The 18,661-nt window shown below is 58.5% G+C and overlaps 1 protein-coding gene across 6 annotated transcripts; it reads left to right on the top strand.

Annotated features, from left to right (window-relative positions):
* The first annotated feature begins 219 nt into the window (after positions 1-219).
* On the top strand, positions 220-18,601 carry MBD3 (methyl-CpG binding domain protein 3). Of its 6 annotated transcripts, none has more exons than XM_024236256.3 (8): positions 599-2,091; positions 6,419-6,670; positions 7,341-7,500; positions 7,878-8,015; positions 9,840-9,930; positions 10,975-11,152; positions 13,711-13,914; positions 14,091-15,594. In XM_024236256.3, the coding sequence occupies exons 2-7, from the start codon at positions 6,657-6,659 to the stop codon at positions 13,907-13,909; spliced, it is 780 nt and encodes a 259-aa protein (XP_024092024.1). In that variant the 5' UTR covers positions 599-2,091; positions 6,419-6,656; the 3' UTR covers positions 13,910-13,914; positions 14,091-15,594.
* The last annotated feature ends 60 nt before the right edge of the window (positions 18,602-18,661 follow it).

Below are 18,661 nucleotides of genomic sequence, written 5' to 3'. Positions count from 1 at the left end.
GAGCGCTGATTGGCGGGGTCGTAGGGGGGCGGGGGCCTGGCGCCGCGGCTGCGCACCGCGGCGCCCCGCGCGGGCGGGTGGGCGGAGCGGGCCCCCCGAGCGGGGGCTGGCGAGCGCGGGGAGGGGGCCGAGAGGGCGGCAAAGCCGGCGCGCGCCCGGCTGGGGGCGGAGGGCGGGGGCCCGCGGGCCGGAACAGCCGCGGCAAGTGGCGGCGGCGGCGGCAGCGGCAGCGGAGGCAGCTGAGGCGGCGGCGGCGAGCGGGGGTCCGGGCGGCGGCGGCGGCGGCGGCGGGCCCGGCGGCGGGCCGAGGACCCGGGCGCAATGGAGCGGAAGAGGTGGGAGTGCCCGGCGCTCCCGCAGGGCTGGGAGAGGGAAGAAGTGCCCAGAAGGTCGGGGCTGTCCGCCGGCCACAGGGATGTCTTTTACTATAGGTGAATGAGCGCGCCGGCCGCGCAGGGCCTCAACGGGCGCCTCCCAGCGGCCTCTGCGGCGGCCTCGGCGCCCCTGCCCCGGGCCGCGGCCTGGGCCCCGCGCGTGCGTCGTGCGTGCGTGCGTGCGTCTTGCGTGCGTGTCCGCACGGCGCGCGGAGGCCCAGTGCGCGTGCGCTGCTTGTTGGGCCGCATGGCTTTCGGCCGGCCGTTCGGGGACTGGCTGCCGGGCGGCGACTGCGGCCTTTGTTCGTGCGCGCTGGGCCAGGGGCGCTTGGCGGCGGCCAGATGCTGCCGGGAGGCAGGGGTGGAGGGTGGGCTGTCCCTTTGGTTCCCGTGAGACGCAGGGGGTGCTTTCTTGGGGCGCTCCTGGGGTGGCGCGGAGCCCGAGGGGGTGGCCAGCCGGGATTTCGGGGAGCAGGGCTCATGGGGGGATCGGGGAGGGCGTGCGTGAAAATACAGGTTCTTGGGCTCACCCCAGTCCTGGGAATAAGCGCCTCAGGGTGACTGGTCTCCCGCGCAGTGTAGCTTTTTTTAAAGGTATTCCCCCGACTCCTTCTGAGGCCTCTGGTCCTCTTGGGTCGTGGCCCCCTCAGGGTGGGGACCTGAGGCTTGCGACTTTCCGAGCCCACCTAACGGTAGTTTTTGCGTGGATGTTATTGGTGGTCGTAGGCTTTCAGAGACCCCCCTCCCCAAATTGGAACAAGGCGCTGCTCAGAAAGGTCGCAGGGAACCCCCTCCGTGGAACAAAGACTTAGTCGCCTGCTGCAGCCAAGCCCCAGTCAGCCACCTGCTGTTTGTCCTCCTTTTTTTTTTCCCCCCCTGGCTCGGGAAAGATGCTTTTGATTCTGGGCCAGCTTTGATTGCGCCCTCCCCTTGGTTCAGTGTCCCGTGGCGCCTTCAGGTCCCCTAGGAGGGGAAAGCGGACGCCTGCCATGTGCCGAGCACCTGGGTAAACGGGGGTGTGCGGCCGGTCCCCCTTTTTCCCACAGCTTGGGGTCGTGGGCCGGAGACTGCCCAGGTGAGGGCAGGTGGTTTCCACGAGCCAAGGAGGGGCAGAACGACCACTCCGTCCACTGTGCACTTCGGTCCTCTGTGGTTCTTGACTGTCCCGGTTTGGGGAGATAAAGTGAGGAAAGTGAGCGGGGAAAGGATGGCTGTGATCAGAAGCAGTGTGTGGGGCCTCGTCCTGCAGGAGGAGCTCAGGGACTGGTTCCTGGAAAGTTGGAGGACAGCAAGAGAGGGGAAACTTGGTCCCCAAATGTGTACCCTTATGAGCTGGAACCCTGTAATTGCAGGCATTGGCATAGTGATACTGCATTCCCTGTTTCTGAGGGACAGGCTCCTGCATCCCCGTTTGGTACTCGACCCCTTTACTGGCTCTCTGGCTCTTTAGAAAGCCTGCAGCCCTGTGTTCTGTCCTCTGTCAGGAGGAGGCCGGGCCTGCCTGCACGCTCCCTCCAAGCACGTTTCTGGGCTTCCTTCTCCCAAAGGCTGCCGTAGAGTCCACGGCAGGTCTGTGTCGGCCTCTGCAGCCCCTTGTCAAAAACAAGCCTCCCCAGCACCAGGCGCTGCCTGGATCCCGACCATTCAGCCAGGAGTGAGGCCGGGCCCTCCCGCTTACAAGTGACAGCCAGGGCACCAGTCACTTCCCATTACAGCTGTGGGTACACGTCCTGAGATCTGCGGTGACACATGCTGAAATCTGGGAGGGCAGATGATGGGGCCTGAATGAGACTGGGGTCAGGGAGGGCCTCTCTGAGGACGTGACATTGAGTGACAGGGAGAGGCGTCCAGGCAGCAGGAACCCCCTAAGAGGTGGCTGCAGCTTGGGAGCTAGAACCAAGGCCAGCTTGAGCGGAGTATCCTGAGGCTGTCATCACCCCACCTCTCTCATTTCCATTCTGGGCCCTGGCCCTGAGCATGAGGGTCTAGCAGTGGAGAAAAGCAGGGACAAGCTCTCCTCTAAACAGGCTAGAGATTTCAGGTTTCTCTGCAGAGGGTGAAGCCAGACTCAGCCCAGAGCCGCCCTCTGCAGGTCTGCAGGTCTATACGTGTGGTTTTATCAAGGCTGTTCTTTTTTCATTGAATAAAATCTCAGGGACATCTTTTTGTGTCAATAGAGGGGCATGACTTTTATTAAAAATTGAGATATAATTCACATTACACAAAAGCTACCTTTTTTTTTTTAAATTTTGAGACAGGGTCTCACCCAGGCCGGAGTGCAGTGGTACAATCACGGCTTATGCATTCTTGACCTCCCAGGCTCAGGTGACCCTCTCAGCTCAGCCTCCCAAGTAGCTGGAATTAACCGGCATGTGCCACCATACCTGGCTTATTTTTATAGAGATGGGGTTTTGCTGTGTTGCCTAGACTGGACGGGTCTCGAATTCCTGGACTCAAGCATTTAACCTGCCTCAGCCTCCCAAAGTGCTGGGATTACAGGCATGAGCCACTGCCTGGCCAAAGTCACTTTTTAGAAATGTACAATTCAGTGGGGTTTTTTTTTGGAGATGGAGTTTCACTCTTGGCCCAGGCCACAGTGCAGTGACGCAATCCCAGCTCACTACAACCTCTGCCTCCCGGGTTCAAGCGATTCTCCTGCCTCAGACTCCCGAGTAGCTGGGATTACAGGCCCCCACCACCACCCCCAGCTAATTTTTATATTTTTAATAGAGACGGGGTTTCACCATGTTGGCCAGGCTGGTCTTGAACTCCTGACCTCAGGTGATCTGCCCACCTTGGCCTCCCAAAGTGCTGGGATTCCAGGTGAGAGCCACTGCGCCTGCCTTTTTTTTTTTTTTTTTTTTTTTTTGAGACCGAGTTTCGCTCTTGTTGCCCAGGCTGGAGTGCAGTGCAGTGGTGCAATCTGGGCTCACTGCGACCTCCACCTCCCGAGTTCAAACAATTCTCCTGCCTCAGCCTCCCAACTGGCTGGGATTACAGGCGTGTGCCACCACGCCCGGCTAATTTTGTATTTTTAGTAGAGATGGGGTTTCACCATGTTGGTCAGGCTGGTCTCGAACTCCTGATCTCAGGTGATCGGCCCTCCTTTGCCTCCCAAAGTACTGGGATTACAGGTGTGAGCCACTGCATTTATTCTTTTTGAGAGGGTGTTATTGAGATACAGTTTATGTATCATACAATACAGTCATTTAAAGTGCACGAGTCAATGGTTTTTTAGCATAGTCACATATTTACGGATATGGGCAGCTATCCTCAGATTCAATTTTAGAATTTCCATCACCCCAGAAAGAACCCCAGGCCCATTTACCACTGCCTTGTGTGCCCACCCCCAGTCTTAACAACTAGTCTGTGATCTGTGTCTCTTGTTTGCCTTCTACCTTTTTGTTTGGAGACACAGTCTTGCTCTGTCGCCCAGGCTGGAGTGCAGTATCGTGATCTCGGCTCACTGCAACCTCCGCCTCCTGGGTTCAAGCCAATTCTGCCAAAGCCTCCCGAGTAGCTGGGATTACAGGCGCGCGCCACTGCGCCGGCCAATTCTTTGTATTTTAGTAGAGATGGGTTTCACCGTGTTGCCCAGGCTGGTCTTGAACTCCTGAGCTCAGGCAATCCACCCACCTCAGCCTCCCAAAGTGCTGTGATTATAGGCGTGAGCCACCACACCCTGCCTTGTTTCCCTTCATCTTAAAAGGCAGAACAGCCTCTCTTTGGGGTGCCCGGAGGCAAAGAGCTGTTGGGAGTGTTTTGTGGGGTCTCTTCTTCCTTGTGGCTACGTGAAGCCTGAGTCTGAGCCTCTGGTTTCTTGGTTTCTTTCCACTGCCCTGGGCAAACCAGCTTTGACTTAACATCAGCCAGCCTGGAGAGTAATTAAAAGAGTAAGTCTCAAAAGTAAATCTCCGGGAAGAGCCCTCAGTGGTTTCAGACCCCCAGGCCCTTGTCCTCGTGCCCTCCCTGAGGCGCCCTGTCCTAGTGGACATGCCGGAGCCCGCCCGTGTCCTTGTGGACCATGGAATTTGCCCGGGGTTGCGGGGCAGGGTGGAGAGAATAAAACTTCCTGTGATCTATGTATCAGCCCAGTACATAGATGCTGGGTAGAGGCGATTGAGCTCAGCACGGGACCAAGCATTTCTGTGCAGTGCCTGCAGAATTGAGTTTCCTTCTGGCTATGGGAGATCGTTCTGAGCTGTCTCAGTTGTCTGACATCTGGTGTCCACCGTGGGCCAGGTCGTCTGGGGCAGGGGCAGAAGAGGACAGGAGGAGCCTGCCCTAGAGGATTCTGGGAAAACAGCAAAACAGAGCTTACCCACCAATCTCAGGCTGATGCATTATTAATAAAAGTGACTGTTGACTGAGTTTATAGACAGAATATGTTTGAGGTACCTGGCCTAGTAAGCACCATACAAGTGCTATTATTTCTAAATGATTTTATCGAGATAAACCAGCCAGGCATGGTGGCTGCCGCCTGTAATCCCTTTGGGAAGTCAAGGCAGGAGGATCTCTTGAGATCATAAGTTGGAGACCAACCTGGGCAACATAGCGAAACCCCATCTATGCAAAAAATTTAAAAATTAGCTGGGCATGGTGGTGCACACTTGTAGTCCTAGCTACTCAGGAGGCCAAGGCAGGACAATCCTTTGAGTCCAGGAGGTCAAGGCTGCAGTGTGCTATGATCACACCACTGCACTCCAGCCTGGGCAACAAAAGGAGACCCTGGGTCTAAAAGTAAAAATGAAAAAAAAAAAAGAAATGAAACAGCAGGGCGTGATGACTCACACCTGTAATCCCAAAGCTTTGGGAGGGAAGATGGGAGGACTGCTTGAGCTCAGGAGTTCCAGACCAGCCTGGACAACATGGCGAGACCCTATCTCTATAAAAAAATATAAAAATTGGCCGGGCGCGGTGGCTCACGCCTGTAATCCCAGCACTTTGGGAGGCCAAGGCAGCCAGATCATGAGGTCAGGAGATCGAGACCATCCTGGCTAACACTGTGAAAACCCATCTCTGCTAAAAATATAAAAAATTAGCCGGGCGTGGTGGTGGACAGCTGTAGTCCCAGCTAGTCGGGAGGCTGAGTCAGGAGAATGGCGTGAACCCGGAAGTCGGAGGTTGCAGTGAGCCGAGATCGCGCCACTGCACTCTAGCCTGGGTGACAGAGCAAGACTCCGTCTAAAAAAAAAAAAAAAAAAAAAATTAGGCTGGGCACGGTGACTCACACCTGTAATCCCAGCACTTTGGGAGGCCGAGGCGGACAGATCACCTGAGGTCAGGAGTTCGTGACCAGCCTGGCCAACATGGTGAAACCTGGTCTCTACTAAAAATACAAAAATTAGCCAGGTGTGGTGGCAGTCACCTGTACTCCCAGCTACTCAGGAGACTCAGGCAGGAGAATCACTTGAACCTGGGAGGTGGAGGTTGCAGAGAGCCAAGATGGAGCCACTTCACTCCAGCCTGGGCGACAGAGTGGGACTCCATCTCAAAAAAAAAAAAAAAAAAATTAGCCAGGCGTGGTGGCTTGTGCCTGTCGTCCCAGCTACTTGGGAGACTAAGGTGGAAGGATCACTCTAGCCCAGGAGTTCAGGGTTGCAGTGAGCTGTGATTGAGCCACTGCATTCCAGCCTGGGCAAGAGTGAGACCCTATCTCCAAAAGGAAAGAAAGAAACGAAGTCCCATCCCTATCAGCAGCCACTCCACATCCCGCACCCCAGCCTCTGGCACTGTGCGTCCCCTTCCTGTCTCTGAATTATCCTGTTCTAGACATTTCATAGAAATGGGATCACACACTGTGTGGCCTTTTGTGTCTGGCGTCTCACTGAGTGTGACGTCCTCAAGGTGCATCCACGCTGTGGCCTGTGTCAGAGCCTCACTCCTTTTCATGGCTGAGTCGTGTCCCATCGTGTGGATGGGCGTTTGTCCGTTCATCCATTGAAGGCGTCTGGGCTGCTTCCACCTTCTGGCTCCTGTGGTAGGGCTCCTGGGGACATCCGTGTAGAAGTGATGGTGTGGATGTGTGTTCATTTCTCGGGCAGATACCTAAGAGTGGCGTGGCCGGGTCATCCGGAAACTCGGTGAAGAGCTGTCAGGCTTTTCCAACATGGCTGTTCCATCTTACATCCCAACCATGATGACGATGTGTTGGGTTGGGTGCTTGTCATCCTGTAGAGTGACCACATGTGACACACAGGGCAACCCATAGGTGGGTGTCCTTATGTCCTGGAGAGGATGAATTGCCGGTGCTTGTCCGTGGCAGGCTGAGAGCAGAGCCCCATGTCTGAGAGCAGGTCTGTGTTTACCTGGCTGCCTTGTTGCAAACTCTCCGGTCGGGTTATGCCCACGTAGCTGTTAGGGCCTGGCCCCAGATCTTAGAACGAGACCCCTTTCCCAGTCTGGCCCTGCTGCTGTAACCCCAGGGTGGAAGGAGATTGCTTTTAGGGCTGTCCCTCACATACCTGTTCTCCATGGGGTCTTTTCTCAAGAATGTGACCTAAATTCCATTTCTGGAATGTTCTGGAAATGTGAGCCATCCTCCCAGAGCCGGGGCCCAAACTCCTGTAGGTAGTAGCGTTTGTACCTGAACTCAGCGTCTGCTGTGCCTGACGCTGCCAGGGCCTACGGTGGGGGGAATTCAGAGGGGACCGGGGTTGGGGGTCTGGGGCAAGGATCCGATGTGAAGGCTGGGGCTAGGGCCAGGGTGTGAGGATCGGGGCCAGTGCTCTGGGTCTGGGGCTGGCGCCCAGATCTGGGGGCCAGTTGTGGGGTGCTGGGGTCTGGGATGAAGGTCTGGGGTCACGCCAGGATTGGGGGCTGGGGCCAGGGCCTGGGTTTGGGGTCAGGGCCGGGTTGGGGTCTGGGTCTGGGGTCGCGGCCTGAAGCTGGGGCTGGGACTGGGACTGGGATTGGGATTGGGGTCTGGGGTCCGCCCGGGGCGCCGACCGTCCCCCCTCCCCGCAGCCCGAGCGGGAAGAAGTTCCGCAGCAAGCCGCAGCTGGCGCGCTACCTGGGCGGCTCCATGGACCTGAGCACTTTCGACTTCCGCACGGGCAAGATGCTGATGAGCAAGATGAACAAGAGCCGCCAGCGCGTGCGCTACGACTCCTCCAACCAGGTCAAGGTGAGTGGTGGCGTCATGCAGGTGACGTCGGCGCGGGGCGTTCTAGGCGGGGACGCGGCCCTGACGTGAGCTGCAGGCGACACAGCCCGGCGTCCTGAGCGCAGGAGGTCACAGCGGGCGGAGGGCACAGAGCGGAAGGTGCAGGCCACAGGGTGCAGAGCGCAGGGCGCATGGCGAGGACGCGGCCCGCGGCGGGGGCTCCAGAGCCGGCCGGACCGACCCTGCGGGAGCGGCCTCCCCGGACCGTGGGGGTCCTGGCGGGCGCGGGGGACACGAGGGGCGCCGGCAAGGCGGGGGGTCACCCGGGCCCCGCACCCCGTGAGGCTCCGCGCCGCCGGGGCGCCCCCAGGCCGGACTGCATACCCTTCCTCCCGCAGGGCAAGCCCGACCTGAACACGGCGCTGCCCGTGCGCCAGACGGCGTCCATCTTCAAGCAGCCGGTGACCAAGATTACCAACCACCCCAGCAACAAGGTCAAGAGCGACCCGCAGAAGGCGGTGGACCAGCCGCGCCAGGTGAGCTCAACGCACAGCGACCCCAGCCTTCCCGGCCGGCTTGTTCACTTTGGTGGGTGGACATTTGGAATAAGATCGTACGTGGAGCGGACGCAGTGAGCGCAGGAGTTCCAGGCTAGCCCGGGCAACATGACGAGGCAAAAAACAAGTAAAAAATTAGCTAGACGTGGTGGCGCACGCCTGTGGTCCCAGCTTCTCGGGAGGCTGAGGTGGGAGGATTGCTTGAGCCCAGGAGGCTGAGGCTGCAGTGAGCTATGATCACACCACTGCACTCCAGCCTGGGGGACAGAGCAAGACCCAGTCCTGCGGTCCCCTCTTGGAATGTGCAGGGCACTGGTTCCAGGATACGTCCCACCCTCAACCCCCAGATACCAAAATCTGGGGATGTTCAGGCCCCTCATAGAAAATGGTCTAGTATGGCCTCGCGCGGTGACTCACGCCTGTAATCCCAGCACTTTGGGAGGCCGAGGCAGGTGGATCACCTGAGAGGTCAGGAGTTTGAGACCAGGCTGACCCAACATGGTGAAACCCCATCTCTACTAAAAATACAAAAATTCGCTGGGCGTGGTGGTGGGCGCCTGTAATCCCAGCTACCCGGGAGGCTGAGGCAGGAGAATCACTTGAACCCGGGAGGTGGAGGTTGTAGTGAGCCAAGATGGTGCCACTGCACTCCAGCCTGGGCGACAGAGCGAGACCCTGTCTCAAAAATAAAATAAATATTTTTTAAAAATGGAAATGGTCTAATGTTTGCACATTACCTGCAGGTATCTGCTAGGTTTCTTATGAGGTGTAGATGCTTGTGACGCTCCTTGTTGTGTTTTATTCTTTTTTTTAGTTTTTCATTTTTGAGACAGAGTCTCTGTATGTTGCCCAGGCTGGTCTCAGGCTCCTGGCCTCAAGTGATCCTCCCACCTTGGCCTCCAAAATTGTGGGGATTACAGGTGTGAGCCAACTCACCTGGCCAGTTGTATTCTTTTTATCTTTTTTCCCCCCAAATATTTTCAGTCTGCAGCTGGTTGGGTGTGTGGTTATGGAACCCACAGATACAGGGGGTTGACTGCCCATATGTGACTGTGTAACCTACTGAGAAACCTGAGAACCGTGTGTATTTTCTTTTTGTTTTTTCTTTTTTTTTTTTTTTTTTTTTTTGTGACAGAGTCTCTCTCTGTCACCCAGGCTGGAGTGCAGTGGCAGGATCTTAACTCACTACAACCTCTGCCTCCTGGTTTCAACTGGGTTCAAGTGATCCTTCCACCTCAGCCTCCCAAGTAGCTGGGATTTCAGGTACCCGTCACTACGCACGGCTAATTTTTTTATTTTTTTTTCTTTTTTGAGATGGAGTTTTGCTCTTGTTGTCCAGGCTGGAGTGCAATGGTGTGGTCTCAGCTCACTGCAACCTCTACTTCCTGGGTTCAAGTGATTCTCCTGCCTCAGCCTCCCAAGTAGCTGGGATTACAGGCGCCCGTCACCACACCCGACCTTTTTTTGTATTTTTAGTAGATAAGGGGTTTCACCGTGTTGACCAGGCTGGTCTCAAACTCCTGACCTCAGGTGATCCACCCACTTTGGCCTCCTAAAGTGGTGGGATTACAGGCGCGAGCCACTGCATGTGTATTTTTTATTCTTATTTACAAACATCCACTGGATCCCTGGCTGTGGAAAGCCTGGGTAGGGTCTGGAGACCCAAGGCAGTGGGAGGGGAGATGCCCCATTGGGACCCACATGGGGGAAGGAGGCCAGGTGGGCCTCCCTGGAGCCCAGCAAGGACCTGGAGTGGGGAGAGGGCAGGGCCGCTCTTGAGGTTCACATCTGTGTCTGGGGCAGCTCTTCTGGGAGAAGAAGCTGAGCGGCCTGAACGCCTTCGACATTGCTGAGGAGCTGGTCAAGACCATGGACCTCCCCAAGGGCCTGCAGGGTGAGCGGGCGCCTGAGGGAGGCGGAAGGGGATGTGCCGGGTGGGGTGGAGGCACTGCAGGTGCCCTCATCTCCTGGCAGGGTGGATGGCTGTTCCTGCTGTGGGTGCTTAGGGCAAATCTGCCTGTGACTGGGGCAGGAGGAGGGGGCCCAGTGGGGTTGGGGATGGGTAAGGGCGCTTGGGCTGGGCCCTTCATTCTTGACCTTGGAGACCCTGCGGGTGGGGCTTTGTGGCTTCCAGGTGTGGCGCAGGCCCGGGGCTGTTTTCACCTGCAGGAGTGCAGTTTTGCCATGGAGATCCTAAATAAACAAACAAGGACAGCTGACTTTGCTCCTGTACCCTCCCAGCACGTCCACACCACAGAACAAAGAATGCAGCTCTTGCATGGTTTTGGTGGTTGTTTTTTGAGACAGGGTCGGCTGGGTACAGTGGCTCACACCTATAATCCCAGCACTTTGGGGGGGCTGAGGCAGGAGTTTCACTTGATCTCAGAAGTTCAAGACCAGCTTGGGCAACATAGTGAGACTCTGTTTCAAAAAAAAAAAGAAAATACAGAGCAAGACCCCGTCTCAAAAAACAAAAGGCAGCCTTTCCATGGCCCATGCTGAAGTACAGTGGTGCTGTTACTGCTCACTGCAGCCTCTACCTCCCGGGCTCAAGTGGTTCTCTCAGCCCAGCCTCCTGAGTAGCTGGGACCACAGGCATGCAGCGTGACACCTGGCTAATTTTTTAATTCTTTTGTAGAGACAGGAGTCTCTCTATGTTGTCCAGGCTGGTCTCAAACTCCTAAGCTCAATCAGTCCTCCCACCTCGCCCTCCCAAGATGCTGGGATCACAGGCGGGAGTCGCCGCGCCTGGCCTAACTTGCTTTTTTTTCTATTATGAATGTAGTAACACAAGCGGGAGAGGGAATTTAGAAATGGAACCCGAGTCGGGGGGAGAAGGTGGCAGCTCCCATTCTTGGGGCATTTCCGTGGCCTGTCTGGGCCATAGCTGCCCCGTGGTGACCTCTCCACTTGCGACTGTTTGTCCACTGCCTGGCAGGGGTGGGACCTGGCTGCACGGATGAGACGCTGCTGTCGGCCATCGCCAGCGCCCTGCACACTAGCACCATGCCCATCACGGGACAGCTCTCGGCCGCCGTGGAGAAGAACCCTGGCGTGTGGCTCAACACCACGCAGCCCCTGTGCAAAGCCTTCATGGTGACCGACGAGGACATCAGGTAGCCCCTTGGCCTGGTCTCCTGCTCCTCCACCCTGTCTCTTGTGGCCGTGGGGACCCTGAGTGTCCCCATGTGCCTGCGTGCTTCCCGTCTCCCCACGACGCTGCTGGGGTTTTGAAACAGAAATAGCCAGGGCAAGGGGACCCATCGTCGGAGCAGTATGAACTGTTTCACCCGTGTCCTGGGTTCAGGGCGAGCCAGGCTCCCCTTGGAGGAATGTCCTCGAAAAGAGTATGGCCCTTTGAGCCCGTGAGGACTGGCTGTGCTGGGTGCTGGGCTCCATGTTGGGCCCTGGAGACGGAGGAACAGGGCAGGCCAGGGCTCTCTGCCTTCAGGGAGATGGCTCAGAGTGCCTGCTGAGGGGCGGTTCTGATGTGCAGAGCCTCGGAACGAACAGCAGGGAACACGGCCGCTCAGAAACAGGCAGCAGTCAGGTGAGGCTGAGCAGCCCAGGGGTGAGGGGCCCTCCTGCGGGGCCTCAGGGCCGAACCCACATCCAGTGTGCAGAGTGGACGCAAGGCCGCCTGGTGACGGAGGTGCCTGCAGGAAACTCTGGAAGTGCTGGAGCGAAGACGGGGCCTTTCACGTTCAGTGCAGCACACGGCTTAGGTCAGAAGAAGGAAAGGAAACTTGACGGTTCTAGAAAGAAGGAGCCGAGACCCGGAGCGGCCAGGGAGGCGCTGGGCATGCGGGTTTCCTGTGGCAGCAGCCGGGGTTAAAGGCCCCTGGGCACAAGAAGAGACCTTGTGCCGCGACGCAGGGTGAAGAGATGGACCTGAGACGCCACCCCCACAAGCACACAAACTGTGGGCACCAAGGGTTCCGTCCGGAGCGGCCGGCGGCATCCTCCTCCGGCCGTGGTACCTCTGGGCCCCCTTATTTGGGTTTGAGATCCATTTACACTCTCCACGCGCTCAGAGAACTCCCCGAAATGAAGATGGTGAAATAGGAAGACTTGTCAACAAAAGAAAAGAACAAGACTGTGAGAAATAGCAGGCAGATCATTAAAAGCCCTGCAGAACTTGCAGAAATAAGGCCGGGCACAGTGGCTCACACCTGTAATCCCAGCGCTTTGGGAGGCCGAGGCGAGAGGATCACCTGAGGTCAGGAGTTCAAGACCAGCCTGGCCAACATGGTGAAACCTCGTCTCTACTAAAAATAAAATAATTAGCTGGGTGTTTTGGCACATGCCTGTAGTCCCAGGTACTCGGGAGGCTGAAGCAGGAGAATCACTGGAACCCGGGAGGCGGAGTTGAGATCCTGCTGCTGCAATTCAGCCTGGGTGACAGAGTTAAAAGAATAAAATAAGAACTTATAGAAATAGAAAAGGGCATTGAAATTAGGAACTTGGTGGTGGGTTCAGCAGGAGGTGGGGCCCTGTCTGGAAAGACGACGAGCAGGTGGTGGCTGCAGTCGAGTAGATGGCCCAGGGTGTTCTGGGTGGTGGGGACAGAGTGAGAAGGAGCAGCTCAGGTCTGCAGGAGCCGCTGGAGAGAGACCCCGGGGGCAGGGGGCGGCTGAGCTTCGGCCACAACTGGGGAGAAACACAGTCAGCTTCACCTGGGAGTGAAAGCAGAACAGAAACTAGGAGGGGTTGTTTGGGCAGCCGGAGAGGGAGGCCGGCAGAAGCGCGTGCTGCGGCCCAGGAGGTGGCAGGCAGAGGAGCGGCCACCCTGCAGTGCCTGGCATCAGCTTGTAGGCCCCGAGGAGGAGGCCCCCGTTCCTGGTGGTGGGTTGAGACGAGGGTGTGGATTCTTTTTCTCAGGCCCCCCGAGCCGTGGTAAAGGAGTGCACACTGGTGCATAGTGGGCAGTGGAAAGGTGACCCCGGGCCTGTGAGGGTGGGGGGTGCTGCGGGCTGATGGTAGCTGATTTTGGTGAGGCCTTTTTTTTTTTTTTTTTTTTTTTTTTTTTTTTTGGCAGAGTCTGGCTCTGTTACCCATGCTGGAGTGCAGTGGCACAATCCCAGCCCACTGCAACCTCTGCCTCCCGGGTTCAAGCGATTCTCCTGCCTCAGCCTCCCAAGTAGCTGGGATTACAGGCGCCTGCCACCACGTCCAGCTAATTTTTATATTTTTAGTAGAGATGGGGTTTCGTCATGTTGGTCAGGCTGGTCTCGAACGCCTGACCTCAAGTGATCTGCCTGCCTCGGCCTCCCAAAGTGCTGGGATTCCAGGCATGAGCCTCTACCTGGCCTGGTGAGGGTTTTCCTGCCCCACTCAGTGTCTGTCAAGGGACAGGAGCAAGGGTTTACACAGCTGAGCCCCAGGGAGGCTCAGGGCCAGGTCTGGGGACTGAGGGGTCAGGCCCCTCCCTTGGTCCCAGTAGAGGTGGCAGGTGGGCCATCTGGGAGGGTGGCGGACGCTGGTGATGGCCGGTGGCAGCCGGTCGTTCTCTGTGTGGATTGTGAAGGGAGGGGTGGCACGGGCCAGGGCTGGTCCTGGGGGTGCCTGTGGATCCCTCGGGCCTCCCCTCCCAGCCGAGGTCCCCACGTTCATCCTGCGTCCACGTCCTGCTGGCCGCTCACCTGGGTGTAACGCGAGGTCCGTGTGTCCCCAGGAAGCAGGAAGAGCTGGTGCAGCAGGTGCGGAAGCGCCTGGAGGAGGCGCTGATGGCCGACATGCTGGCGCACGTGGAGGAGCTGGCCCGTGACGGCGAGGTGCCGCTGGACAAGGCCTGCGCTGAGGACGACGAGGAGGAGGACGAGGAGGATGAGGAGGAGGAGCCCGACCCAGACCCAGAGATGGAGCACGTCTAGGGCAGGTGCTGCGGGGCTGTGGGGGCTCCCTGGAGTTGGGTCCCGGCAGTGGGGACTGCCTGGTGAACACACATGTGGTCGGGATGACGGGTGCCTCCCAAGAGCTTCCCATCTCCCTAGAAGAGCCCAGGCTTCCCCGTCCCGTGGAGTCGCTAAAGCCAGCCCTCCCTGTCCTTTCCAGGGGCCCTGCCGAGAGCCTGTGCTGCCCTCTGGAGCCGCCTGCAGATGCGGCCCTCGGCCCCACGTGAACCAGGCTCGGCAGCCGAGGCCAGCCCTGGAGACACCCGGGAGGAAGGCCGTGCTCCTGGCTCCCTCCTCGGCCCGTCCCCACTTCCTGGGGCCTTGGGGCACACAGCTGGGGCTGCCCCCACCTGAAAGACCCTCCACGCTCGTCCTCTACAGGGTCCGGCTTTGGGAAGTGCCGGGTGCTCCTGGGCCCTGCCTGGCTCCCTACGACCTCGGGGCTCGAGGCCAGCTCCTCCCCACGCCCGCTGTCCCAGCTCCTTGAGACTGGAGAGCAGCCAGCAGGTGCCCGGCAGCTCGGCACCAAGGATTGCTGACAGCTGGGAGGGTGTCTCGGTCTGGAGGCGTAGTTTTGAAACTCACATCACCCACTGTGCAGCGTGAGGACGGGACTCTGGTCTGCTGTGGGGGGCGTGCAGGACGGCGCCACCCTCTGCCCTGCCACGTGGCTGGTGGCGCCACAGACCCTCACCATGCCTGAGTGGCATGCCCAGGAGGCCGCTCTCCTTCAGTAAATCTAACACAGTCGAGGCACGTCGTCGGGCGGCCTTCCCTGTCTGCCAACGCCAGCCTTCGCTTCCGAAAACCAAACTCCAGCCGCTGCCAGTCGGGACTCGGTCGCCCAGCGCTGCCAGAATGCTCCACTGCCAGCCGGCCCCCCGCCTCAGTTTCCCTTCTGTTTAGTGGCGACACAGGCACCCAGCTTTGGGGTGGTGCTGATGCTCCCAAGGGTGCCAGCAGCCACTGGGACAGGGCGAGGCTCCCAGACGCCCCTCGAGGTGCCCGGCTCTCCAGGGAGCTTCTGGCCCAAGGCCGTCTGAGGGATCTGCTCCTTAACCCCCCAGTGCCTTGGCGAGGGCAGGTTCCAAGCCACAGACGCCTGCCCTGAGTGGACTCTGCGGCCAGTCCCTGGTGCCCTCCTGGCCCTGCTGCCCAGTGAGGGCTCCTACGGGTGGGTTCATTGGCCTGGGCCCAGCGAGCCCCCACCTGCATTGACCTTAGGCCCATAGAGAGGGCCTCTCCCAGCGCTGCCCCAGCCAGGATCTGGTCACTGCCCTGGGGGGACTGATGGGCAGAGTCACCCCTGTGGCTGGACTGTGACCATCCCTGATGGGGCCTGACTGTGGGAGCTGAGGAAGCGCCGCTCCACCGTCTGCCCTCCGAGGACACCCATGGGGGCAGTGGGCTGGCAGCTTCCTGCTGCTCCCTGTCAGAGTCAAAGCACAAATCCTCAGGACGGGCTCAAGGGCCAGGGCAGCCGAGGGAAGCTCCAAGTGGGGACCATGTCTTCCTGGGGTTGGTGCCCACTGGCCGGGACCCTTTGCTGGCCCAAGATCCCCAGGTGCTGCAGTGGGGTGGCCTCCCCTCTGTCTGCCTGGTGGAGGGAGCCGTGGGCGTGGGGACGCGACTGAATAAAGCCACCATGGGTGGATGTGCTTGGAGCCTGGAGTTTGGTGCGTCCTCTAGACTTTGGTGCCCACATTTGAGCTTCTGTCTTTGATTGGGTGATGAAAGGCTGAAAGCAGTGGGGGGACAGGGCCAGCAGGTCCCCCAACCTCACGGACATTCGCAACCAAGAGTCAGGCTTGGGGGCGTTCAGAGAAGACCAGGCCGGCCTGGGCATCTGTGGGCGAGGGCCGTGCCCCCTGAGGTGCCACTGGCTCGGCCTAGGGATCGTGGGTCTTGGCCCTGCTGCCCCGTTGAGGAAGATGGGCTGGGGCTCAGACCCAGCACCGCTCCTTCCAAAGGAAGGGAAGCAGGAGGGGCTGCCCGGCAGGGAGGGCTCCCCAAGTCCCCAGGTCCTCAGGTCCTGCACAGCCGCTGCAGGGAGGGGAGCTGTGCCCCGGGACCCTGGACTTCAGCTCAGTAGCCACAGCCACTGGAAGCTGCTTTCTGGACCTGAAGGCTGGGAGGCCACCTTCCCCTCACCTGCCTGGCACTCAGACGCTCTGTCTCCCTCTTCCCGTCTCCCACTCTGTCCCTATCTCCCTTGGTCTCCCTCTGTCTCTGTCTATCCCTGTCTCTGTCTCTCCCTCTGTCTCTGTCTCTTGCTCTGTCTCCCTCTCTGTCTCAGCCCAGCTTCCTGTCACTGACAGAACCCGATCAGTGCCTCTGATTCCGGGGTTCTGGCCATGTCCTGGCCTTGGTCTGAGATGTGATGAACCCCATCCCTGCCACAGGCCCTCCCCACCGGAAGCCCATCCAGGCCCTGGGCTGTCGCTGTTGCCGAAGCTTGAGGGTCCTTTCCTCTCTCCCTGAAACCTTGGGGACCCCCACAGGCCAAGGCAATACTGGCCTTTGCTAGAGGTCGTGCCCAGTGAGAAGTGAGTTGTAGGCGTGGGCACCCGGGGGGTCAGCCCAGTGCTCAGGCCCTCGTCAAATTCCCTGCCCTGGAAAAGTCTCAGACCCTCAGGCTGAACCCCCTGGGCGCATCCAGGCTCCACACTCCAGCCCCAGAACCCAGACCTGGCACAGGATGGGGAAGGCTGAGCTCCCAATGCTGGGATCTTTCGTGGGGGCCTCACGACCAGCCTGCCCTGTGCAGTGCCAGGCCCCATCCTCAAAGGGCACTTTGCTGCCCCCAGCCCCGCCCATGTCTCAGCCCCAAGACCTTCTGGAACTTTTTTTTTTTTTTTTGAGACAAGGGTTTCGCTCTTCTTTCGCTCTTGTTGCCCAGGCTGGAGTGCAGTGGCGTGATCTGGACTCACTGCAACCTCCACCTCCTGGGTTCAAGCCTCAGCCTCCGGAGTAGCCACCACGCCCAGCTAATTTTTGTATTTTTAGTAGAGACGGGGTTTCACCATGTTGGCCAGTCTGGTCTCGAACTCCTAACCTCAGGTGATCCGCCCGCTTCGGCCTCCCAAAGTGCTGGGATTACAGGCGTAAGCCAGCATGGCAGCCCTTCTGGCACTTGCCAGCAGCAGCAAGAGCCTCACGTGTCCCCCGCCTCCCCTCCGACCAAGCTCCCCACCACTGCTGCCACAGAGGGTACCAGGGAGGAGAGGCCTCAGGACCCCCGTGATGAGGATGCACCTCCCGGCCCTCGGCTCAGCCACACGGGCCACAGGGCTCCTGAGTCTCAGCAACACCAGCTAAGGGGCATCGTGCCTCTCCAGCCACACCCAGGGCCCGTGCCTTGCTGTCCCTGCAGCCCCCAGACCCAGGCAGACAGGGACAGCCCTTCTGACCACCCCACACACTGGCCACCACAAAGATCCCCGGGGACGCCCCTTGCCTGTGTGTGATCCTCATGGCTGTCACAGCACATTTCCAGGAGCCTGGAGGTGCCCATGGAAAACATCCCCAGCTTCAGGAACGTTCTTTCAGACAGGGCCATACCAGAGCAGGACTCAGCTTTCTGGTAGCGGGTGGCTGGGCAATGCCTGTGAGATTCTGTCACACTCGTTCCAGATTCAAGGGGCCCAGAAAGTGTAAACAAGTGCCCATCCAGGGATGAATGAACACAGCCCGGCCCAGCCACACCATGGAGCAGGACTCGGCCATGAACAGGAACCAGGCTCTGACACCGGACACGGCGCAGATGTCCCTGGAGGAGTCCACACTCAGCGAGAGACACACAGACACCGACACGGCATGCGATCCCATTTGGGTGAATGTCCAGCACAGGCCAGTTCAGAGACAGGAAGGGGACGCATGGGTGCCAGCGACTGGGGACTATGGGGAGTGGGGGAATGGCTAAAGGGCACCCACAAAAGTTAATAATAATGTTCCACAATTTTTTTTTTTTTGAGATGGAGTCTCGCTCTTGTCACCCAGGCTGGAGTGCAATGGTGTGATCTTGGCTCACTGCAAGCTCCGCCTCCCGGGTTCACGCCATTCTCCCGCCTCAGCCTCCCAAGTAGCTGAGATTACAGGCATGTGCCACCACCCCCAGTAGAGACGGGGTTTCACCATGTTGGCCAGGCTGGTCACGAACTCCTGACCTCAGGTGATCCGCCCACCTCGGCCTCCCAAAGTGCTGGGATTACAGGCGTGAGCCACCGTGCCTCACCAGAATTGTGTACTTTTTTGTCTTCTTCTTTGGCATGGAGTTTTGCTCTTGTTGCCCAGGCTGGAGTGCAATGGTGCGAACTCGGCTCACCGCAACCTCCTCCTCCCGGGTTCAATAGATTCTCCAGCCTCAGCCTGCCGAGTAGCTGAGATTACAGGCGCCCGCCACCACACCCAGCTAATCTTTGTACTTTTAGTAGAGACGGGGTTTCACCATGTCGGCCACGGGCAAAAGAATTTTGTTGAGGGCAAATAATATGAGACCACAAAACTGCCTTCCCTGCTCAGTTTTAATTTTCAGTTTTAATTTTTAGCCTTCTCTGGTTACCAAAATAATGCACGCTCACGGCCGTTCATTTGAAGATATTTCCAGTTAACGTGTGTGAAGTGGGTTTTTTGAGATGTAATTTACAAGCAATAAAATGCTCCTATCTCTGCTGTCCTGCCTTCCTTCCTTCTCCATCACAGGATTCTCCCTGTGCATTTTCCTTTTCCTTT

The sequence above is a fragment of the Pongo abelii genome, chromosome 20 (assembly GCF_028885655.2).
Source record: "Pongo abelii isolate AG06213 chromosome 20, NHGRI_mPonAbe1-v2.0_pri, whole genome shotgun sequence".
NCBI lineage: Eukaryota > Metazoa > Chordata > Mammalia > Primates > Hominidae > Pongo > Pongo abelii.
The sequence above is the reverse complement of the archived record's forward strand: the minus strand, read 5'-3'. Positions and strand labels throughout refer to the sequence as shown.

What these genes read in the sequence shown, in the direction of transcription:
- MBD3 (XM_024236255.3), top strand. Translation starts at nt 322, where the DNA reads ATGGAGCGGAAGAGGTGGGAGTGCCCGGCGCTCCCGCAGGGCTGGGAG. An exon ending in CGGTGGACCAGCCGCGCCAG is followed by an intron (nt 8,016 to 9,839) that starts GTGAGCTCAACG and finishes TGTCTGGGGCAG; the next exon opens with CTCTTCTGGGAGAAGAAGCT. An exon ending in GTGACCGACGAGGACATCAG is followed by an intron (nt 11,153 to 13,710) that starts GTAGCCCCTTGG and finishes GTGTGTCCCCAG; the next exon opens with GAAGCAGGAAGAGCTGGTGC.